This window comes from Perca flavescens, chromosome 2 (assembly GCF_004354835.1).
Source record: "Perca flavescens isolate YP-PL-M2 chromosome 2, PFLA_1.0, whole genome shotgun sequence".
Taxonomy (NCBI): Eukaryota; Metazoa; Chordata; class Actinopteri; order Perciformes; family Percidae; genus Perca; species Perca flavescens.
The window spans coordinates 37,106,222-37,115,338 of record NC_041332.1 but is presented as its reverse complement, the minus strand read 5'-3'; the positions used below and the strand labels follow the sequence as shown (position 1 = coordinate 37,115,338).

Genomic DNA, 9,117 nt, shown 5'->3' with positions numbered 1-9,117 from the left:
CATTTTTTAAGAATTTCCCAACACCGCGAAGCATTTGTTCACAGGAAAAAAAAGCCGTGAGTAGCCTATTTCATAACATCTGTGTCCCAACAGGTGACGGTACGTCAGCGTGGACAGCTGTGTGTCCGAGCCGCTGACAGATTTAAACATGTCGGGAATTAATGTTTAGGTTGTTACACGTAAATCATTGCAGTTTATCAGCCGTGGAGAGTAACTCTGCCTGTAGTGAAACTGCTTCGAATGACGACCAAAAACGTTTGTCTTTTACTGTGACCATTTACTGTTCAATATGTTGCTGTCATGAACAGTAATAATTATTACAGTCGCAGTTTTACAAACAAGAAAGTGAGCAACTTAGCTTGACGGACATGTTGCATCTCAGTAAGCTAGCAAGAGTACACAACAGACAACTTCCGTGTAGGCTACTTCAAAATAAAAGCACTTCCTGTGACGGTTCGCTGTAAAACTATATTACTGTTAAAAAAAATAAGGTTGTGGATCTTTTCACATATCAGCAGTAAATCAAGTACTGTAAATAATATAAATAGTTAGTTTTAATCACACTATAATTGACCATTTCCTTTAGACTGTTTTAAACTGAACAACAATGCCGTACTTCAATACAACCATAAGATACTTTTAATTGAGTATTTTCATTTTTGTTTGTTTTACTTATCTATTTTTTATAGCTTTAGTTACTTTGCATATCCATATTATTTATACAAAATACTATGAATTATCTATGATGTATCAAAGTGGATAAAGAGGAGACTTTATTGATCCAGTGGTGAAATTCACAAGCTAGCTGCCAAGTCAAACTTCCGCTATTATTTTGGTTAAAGTAACTCAAAAGTAATGCAAAAGTAGTGTAACGCATTACAATTCAGAGACAGTAATATTGTAATATAACTAATTACTCTCAAATGACAGTAACTAGTAATCTATAATGTATTACATTTTGAAAGTAACTTGCCCAACACTGTTTATTAGTGGTGGTCAAAGAAATTTCCGTTAGCGTGTTATTATCGCGTTAGTCTTTATCGACAACGTTTCATTTCCGGGATTGTTCAGGTGCCGCCAGAAATTTTGCCGGATGTCCCTCATTTTTGGCCGGATGTCCGTTACCTTCCTCTTTCTTTGTGTTGGCATTCTAACCTCCGGTGGATTTGTGAGGACTATGGTTAACTGCTCCTCAGATCTCTGCAGGGTAAATCCAGACAGCTAGCTAGACTATCTGTCCAATCTGAGTTTTCTGTTGCACGACTAAAACAACTTTTGAACGTACGCATGTTCCACCAAAATAAGTTACTTCCCGACGCTATTTTGCAGCGGCACTGTTGCTCCGTCCGGAGCTTAGCCCCACCCAAGACGATTGTGATTGATTTGAAGAAATGCCAATAAACCAGAGCACGCTCCGCTGGGCTGTGGAGGAAGGTCTGGCAATGCGAGACTAATATCGCGTTCATTTTGACAGCCCTACCTATTATATTTCCATGTGATGGGGTTAAAGTACATGACAGCTAATTGGTTTTTTTTGTGGAGATTTTTCATTTTCAGTATTTGTCCTCTCCCTCTCTGCCCACCTCTATCTAAACCCCCGCCCGTGCCCATCTGCGAGGCCCGGGTCTCACTCTGTCTTTTCTGGCCATTGCTCTTTCCATCTGCAATCGCCCGGGTCTCTCCTCTGCTTCCTTATGGTTCCTGCTGTCTTGCTGCCTATCCTGCCTGCTGTCTCTGTCTGTGAAATCTGTGACTCCTCCCCCCCGTCTGTTTGGTCCTGGCTGTCCCTTGTCTGTGAGCACGGTGTCTCCTCTGGCTCTCTGGCCACTGCACAGTCTTTGTTGCCTGTCTCGGTCCCCGCGAGGCCTGCATTTGCAACCCGGGTCCACACAATGTACACAAAACCAAAACAACTGACTCGGCCACAGACAATGTGTTGACAGTGCTGTCGTTAAAGGAGAAATCAAAATGAACGTAGGGGTTGATAACACACGTGTACCGAGTCGACCGTTCTCTGGGATATGTTTTCATGCTAATCGAATGTAACCAGTTTTATTGCAAACCGCTAATTAGCTTATAACGCTAGTAGAGGGCTACTTCTTCCACGGTAGCATAATTAGGGTCCCTACATGTAAACTGAAGCATTGAGAACTTTCAAAGCGTACAGACAGTTTATTAAAAAGATAGTTTATAAAGACAGTAGCGTTCGGATATACAGGCAGGCGCCATCTTGGGAAAAGTCGAACCAGTCAAACGACGAACGCCGTGTTTGAGCTACGTTACTGGTTACCGGTTGCACAGCGTTCGTCGTTGGACTGGTCATGACTGTTTTTCCCAAGATGGCGCCCGTCTTTATACCGAGCGGTACTGTTTTTATAATCTATCTTTTTAATAAACTGTCATCACAAATAAACAAATCATATTGTAGGAATGTGTCTGGATTGCACAGACCAGTAGAGCAGGAGCATCCAATCTGACAGAACAAACTAAACTAAAGTGAAAAATCTGACAACGTGCGCCAATGTTTCACTTCATGTATAAAAATAATCCATAATGCTGGACAGGCTGACATTTGTAGATGCGGTCTTAATATGCCGGGGGGAGAACCTGGACCGGACATGGAAATGTTTTTATTTTTTTTTATTTCCTTAAAGCTGCAGGTAGATATGGTACATAAAATTAAGTAATCATATTACTTCATTGGGGTTGTTGTTTTGTATTCATTGTCTCTGTGTATATATAATCTATCTTTCTCTGTGGCCTAATATCTCGTGATATGTATATGCTTGCTTCACATTGTTTGTGCGCACACCTGCTTTTAGTAATAGACAAACAGTGGCACTATCAGTGCAGAGGATCAGTAGAATAGATTGGTGTAAGTGGAGCCTTTGATCTGAAGCCCTTCTCAGCCTTCAGGGAATTACAGATTGTCTGCTTTTTCTGTGTTTGGGCCTCTCTCTGCTGATGTATCGCTCTCCTCTCACCTTAAACTGCCCGTCCCCGGCTTTGATCCCCGCCATTCCAACGCTGTCCCACATGGCTTCCCTGGAAAACTGGAAAAAAAATACAAATCCAATCAGCACACACACATCTAGACTGGCTGCAGTCTCATTACAGAGATGACTCTGTTCATGTCTCTCGTTCCTTACTCTTCCCTTTTATAATCTCTCGTCCCCTCCCGTCCTCCTCTCTTTATTCTCTCAAAAGAGGGAAAGTAATTAACATAACTGGTACCTCTTTCAATGACGTGTGTTTGCGTGACTGTGTGTGTTATTCTATTATATCATTTCAGATGTTAATTTAATTCTTTTTTTTTAACGTTGACGTTTCGTTGGCAACAGCTCTGTGTCAGTAACACACTGTGTCAGTCTGTATAGGGATGATTGACATTAGAATATGATGAAGCAGCCAGTGAATGTTTTGTGTGGAGCATTTCTTAAGATAATTTCTTGTGTGTGTGTGTGTGTGTGTGTGTGTGTGTGTGTGTAAGGACGATGGGATATGGATTCACATTTTGTCTCTTGGTGTTTGGGAATCAATTGGGAGTCTGAGGATGTTGATGTGGAGAGGGGAGGGGGGTGGGGAGGTGTTTTCACAGCACCCACATCACTTTGATTGCACTTTTCATTCGAAATGAATGAGGTGAGGAGGAAAACAAACAATCCGCTTCATCAATGTCGGCCTTGTCTCTTTGATGAATAGCTTTTTGCCGCACTTTTTCTGCCCGCGACATGCGGCACACGATCGCTAACTTGTGTTCTCTCTTCCGGTCTCTTTGTCTCATCTCCTCCTCCATCTCGTCTTTCCACTCCAAATATACGCACCGCTGAACCTTTCTTCTCTTTTTTTTTTTCATCCTCTCTCGCTTATCATCCCTTACATCTCTGTAATCTTCCATTCACATTTCCATCTTTCCATACGTCATCCTGCTTTCTTCCATCCCCCTAATCCCTTTTATCTCTTTGATGCTGCCCTTCTTAAAATAATTGTTAGTGCACTGTAACTTTTAGTCTTGTGTTTGATCCCTGTCTTATTCTATTTTAGCTTATATTTCCATTTTTTTTTTAACTGCTAGGGCTGCACAATATGAGGAAAATATGTGATAACGTTGCTGAATATGGCTAAAACGATAATACTTGTGATAAATATACAGACATTAAAGTGTACTAAAGTTCTGCTGCTTTCGGCATTCCGCTAAAACGCAATAAACTGCTTGTTGAATTTTAAACAAATAAAAGGAAATCCTTTCCAACATTCTTTTATTGAACAAATTGAACAAAAGTGTCGCGATGTATTTAATCCACAAGATGATATCGCGATGACGATAAATAAATGATATATATTGTGCAGCCCTGCTGCTGCTCATTAATGTTTTATGTCAGAGATCTTCAACAGGGGGTCTGGGAACCCTAGTGGGTCCTCAGAGGGGCGGGGGGCAAATTATGTACAATTATATATATATATATATATATATATATATACAGTATATGTCTGAAAATATACATCAACATGAATCCAACATATTATCAGTAAAGATAAAACATTTTTCTTTAATGTACTTTAATATACACAACATTGATAATAGGCTTACTGGCCTATAGGTAAGGTAGCCATAAGGTAGCCATCCACAGACACCCTTAAGCTTAAGAATTCACTGTGCCACATTTTAACATTAAAAGATGATGTAACAGTATATGAATATGCCAACAATTTTAAGAGCTTTGTATTGTATGCACCATAAAAAACTATGTATAAAGGCTTTAGGCCGCCCTATACCTTGCTGTACACCCAGCTTAATATGCAACTACATTTTATACAATATATATAGTAAGGGGTCCCTTTATTTTAAGCTAAGGGGTCCTTGGCCTAAAAAACATTGAAGACAATCCACTGTTTTATGGATTGTTGCTGAAATGTGCCATAAATTTGTGTCTATCCTACTGTCTACTTTATTCCCTTATAATTCCCATATTTAATGCTGTCTATTTTTAAAACTTTATGATTGCACTGCTGTAATTTTTATATTACTATGCTTTGCACTACCACCATGACACACACTCTCATACAGCACCTTACTTTTATTGTCCATATTATTCTTGTGGATTTATTATTTATCATCCTGTTTATGATGTATGTGTATGTTGTGTGTGATATCTGTAAACTACTGGGACCTTGAGTTTCCCCTTGGGGATCAATAAAGTATCTATCTATCTATCTATCTATCTATCTATCTATCTACAAATAAAGCTGCCTTGCCTTGCCTTGCCTTATCTTGTCTGTATCCTGTCTGCAGGTGCCGACCTGTTCTCTAATTGCACGGAGGAGTGCAAAGCCCTGGGCCACTCGGACCGCTGCTGGATGCCATCCTTTGTGCCGTCCGACGGGCGCCAGGGGCCGGACTACCGCAGCAACCTGCACGTCCCCGGCATGGACGCCACGCTGCCCGACACTGAGGTACCCTCCTCCGTCAACCTGTCCGACCAACTCAGCATGACCGCGTCCACCGCCTCGGCCAACGATAGGTCATTCTCCACCTTTGGCAAGGAGGGGCAAAGGTCACAGTCACACCACAGCCTTCACCATCACCTCCATCAGCAACAGCAGCAGTACAGCTCCAGCACGCTAGAGAGGAAAGAGTATGATAGGGGGACCCTACCGTACAAAGCCACCTTTCTCTGTGAGTATCAGTATGAAAGTTCCCTGGGACCCTACGACTTCGGTCTGGTCCAGTACAGGTACTAGAGGTGGGGAGGATGAATCTGATCCGGACTTTTTTATGTTGTTCAACAACTTTTTCTTCTTCTATTTTTTAAGGAGTTTAAAAAAAAAAACAAAAAAACAAAACGGCTTTATGTTTTGTATGATTTTTTTTGTGTTTTATCGAATGTAAAATGTACGCTATTATTGCTACCTCCCCCTAACCCCATCCTAACCCTCAATACTGTCTGTAATGATGTGACTCATTATAAAATAAACACAATTTAAATTGGACCCATGTTAAACTGCTGTGGCCCTTTTTCTTTTTCTTTTTTATTACCTTTCCTCTAAATTTCCCCTCCAAATCCTCTCCAATCAGCCTTTTTATATCTGATGCTCATATAAGTAAAGGTCACCGACACACTCACACTTCACATGCCTGCCATCTTCACACACCCACAGTTTAAGAACACGATTCCAGTGTCTAGAGAGGAAAGCTAGATCATCTCATGCTGTAAAGGACATCTTTTTTGTTTCCCCATTTGCTCAACAACAGAGTTTAGCTCGAGCATGATGACTTCCCTACTGAATAGCTCCAAAGGTGAAACACACAACCCACGCTTCTTCTCTTTCACGAGGATTGAAGTCCGGTTTTTGTGCTAAAAAGGGAAGTGTCTGGTATCTAGCTTGTGGATCAATACCTGACATAAAGAAGGGTGGGTGGGTGAGCTGGGCTGTCAACCCTCAGGTCAAGATTCTTCAGTTGGACACGACTGACACGACACACAGGTTTGTGTGAAAGAAAGGAGGGAAGCTGTTACTATATGAGGAGAGCTTTCATTTAGCAATTTAAATATTTTTCATATCCACTGGAATAAAAAGGAGTTTCCTGGACACTTCTTGCACACATGTCAATTGCTTTCCCGGCACCCACATCACATGAATATTCTATTAGCTCTAAGAGTAGAGAATGGATTCGATCTACGGTACACATTCAGTAGAGAAGTCATTTCCAGTCAAGTCACCGCCATGTTAACCACCATCCTCCATGATACTGCATGCAGACTGTGGGCTGTCTCTCAGGTAAACGATCAGCGCTATAACCTGCTCTTTTTCTTGTTTTTGTTTTTTTCCATTCCTTGTTTGCGACGTAGCAAACCCGAGCCAAGCAATCTTCCTCTTGTGCATCAGGGCCGCGTGAAAGATAATTTGGATTTAGCCTGCAGGTGCTAGAGCCTGCTTCGCTCCAAATATAGCTGCCTGCGCGTCTGCTCATCTCGTCTGCCTCGCAGGGTCGGGATAAAGGCACTCCATATTCGCTCTGACCACAACACTAATATATTTTCATTTGACTTTATTCTTTTTTTTTCGGATTGATGATTTCACCCGTTTTTTCCCCCCTGCTCTTTTAAAAATAAATTGACGCCAGGTTGCCACGGCAAAAAGTTCTGCTGTTCGTCAGTCGGTTAAAAAAAAAAAAAAAAAAGAAGAATAGTCCCAGAAGATGAGGCTCTATTAACCAATTGGCATTGTGTTCTACTTTTAGAAATAGCACCGTATGCTACTACTGGCTATGGCAAGGCTCTGATCACCATGGGTTGCCTTGATAAAGCGTTTATAAATGTTTAATGATCCATTTATAGATAATTAATGAAGCAATTAGCGCTCTGTGTATTTGCTGTGAATGCATTATGTAGCCACCAAATTGTGAACATTTATCTTCACTGATGGACATGTTTTTTACCCAATTCCCAAATTAGTTTTACCATTACACTGGCGAGGAGGAGCAGCTTTTAGGGTGTAAAAATAACTTCACAGAGAGTCCTTTGTGGCACGTATCCTTCGAGAGATGAGCGCTCGGAGCCGATCGTGTCGCCAAAGAGTCTCGAGGGATAGGGCGCCATTCGTCTTAACGAGTGTGTTCTCTGTCGTTTCAGCCCGCAAAAGGATTTGCTAGCTCGTTCCACGTGGACCTGTCGGAGACGGCGTGAGTCTCTGTGCTCGGACCACCAACACTGATGCCGGAGACGGCGACATTGAACTACACAAACAGCAACCCCGGACAGCAGCAACCTTGGTTAAGCTTCATTATCTTGTGTGGCGAACTGTAACAAAGCCTTGGCAGCGGTCGCCGAGGGAGGAGAGGAGAACTAAAATACTGAGTAGCTGTAAACCACTAGGTATCTGAGGAGCAATCCAAGGCCTTATTCCTCTCAGCAGGACTGAAAAAACCCCCCCACTCTGACATGTGAACATTATAAAGTCATCAGCAGACGGATGAGAGGAAGCGAAATAAAGAGAGGAGTACAAAACATGAAGAAGAGGGAGCGATTGACTCACAGAGGTGGGTTGTGTTTCTTTTTCTGGACTGAGGAGTTAGCCTCTAGAGATCTGTGTGTGCCTGTTTACATGAAGAAAAAAAAACTAATGTTTCTGTACAAACTTCACACGGAACCCTTTAGCTATTTCTATGGTCACCACTTAGCCAACTGTACAGAGACTGTGTGTGTGTGGGGGGGTTGGGGGGTGGGAATGGAGACTGACAGCCAGAGAGACTGGGCGAGAGACCGACTATTAGACAGAGAGATGGAGCAGGTGTTGTACAGGTATAAAATGACACAGGAAAAAAAAAAAAAATTAAAAAAAAGGGGACGAGCAGAGGTGACGTGCAGTAATATAAAATTCTGTATCTCCGGTTTTTTGACTTGACTGTCTTTATATAACTTCTCTTTTTTTTTTTCGTTTCTGATGTTCTATCTGTGTGGTTAAAGTGTGCAGACTCTAAAAGTATTCCAACTTACCGACCATGAGACAGGAAACACGCTGTCGGAGCGTGGAGCCGGGTTCAGTCCTCTTTCAAGTTTAGCCACTTCAGGAAGGAGATTTTAGCAAAGTACGCTGCGTAGAGAAAAAGGAGAGAAAACCATCCTCGTTTTCAGTTTCTTAATACAATATTACAAATGAATGTTCTCATTTCTAAACTAGTGACTAACAGCTCTAAAGCTCCTTCCTGAGCTGACTGCAGAGAAAGTGAAATGTCCCTTTACCAGGATATGGTTCCTTGATTGGCCTATACATAAACAATCAGACACAGTCAGTGGTTTTTATCATGTGTGCAAAGTGTTTACCGTGCTATTTTAAAACGCTTATAAATGAATATAAATCTATATATAACTATATATATATAAATATATATATATATATACAATATACTTTTTTCTGAAAACTGTGTAACCATTGGTTAGTTTCTACACCTCATAATGTCATTCAATCTAATAATACCAAGTGCTACAAAATCAAGACTTGTATGAATTAAAAGGAGGAGGGATGCTTCAGCCTACAGAGCAAACCCCCCTTCACACCAACCAAGGATTAAGTTGATGTTCTTATTTGATTGTTACTTTTCACCGTTAACAGATG

General features: G+C 41.3%; 1 protein-coding gene across 2 annotated transcripts in view; it reads left to right on the top strand.

Annotated features, from left to right (window-relative positions):
- The window catches only part of pcdh10a (protocadherin 10a), a 27,441-nt gene extending 18,606 nt beyond the window's left edge, over positions 1 to 8,835 (top strand). The window contains exons 4-5 of one of the 2 annotated variants that reach the window (XM_028598831.1): positions 5,294 to 5,677; positions 7,635 to 8,835. In XM_028598831.1, coding sequence (XP_028454632.1) covers positions 5,294 to 5,677; positions 7,635 to 7,654 — 404 coding nt within the window. In that variant the 3' untranslated portion in view covers positions 7,655 to 8,835. Of the gene's footprint in view, positions 1 to 5,293; positions 5,928 to 7,634 lie in introns of those variants that run through there. The other variant, XM_028598821.1, reaches the window with a different exon arrangement.
- The last annotated feature ends 282 nt before the right edge of the window (positions 8,836 to 9,117 follow it).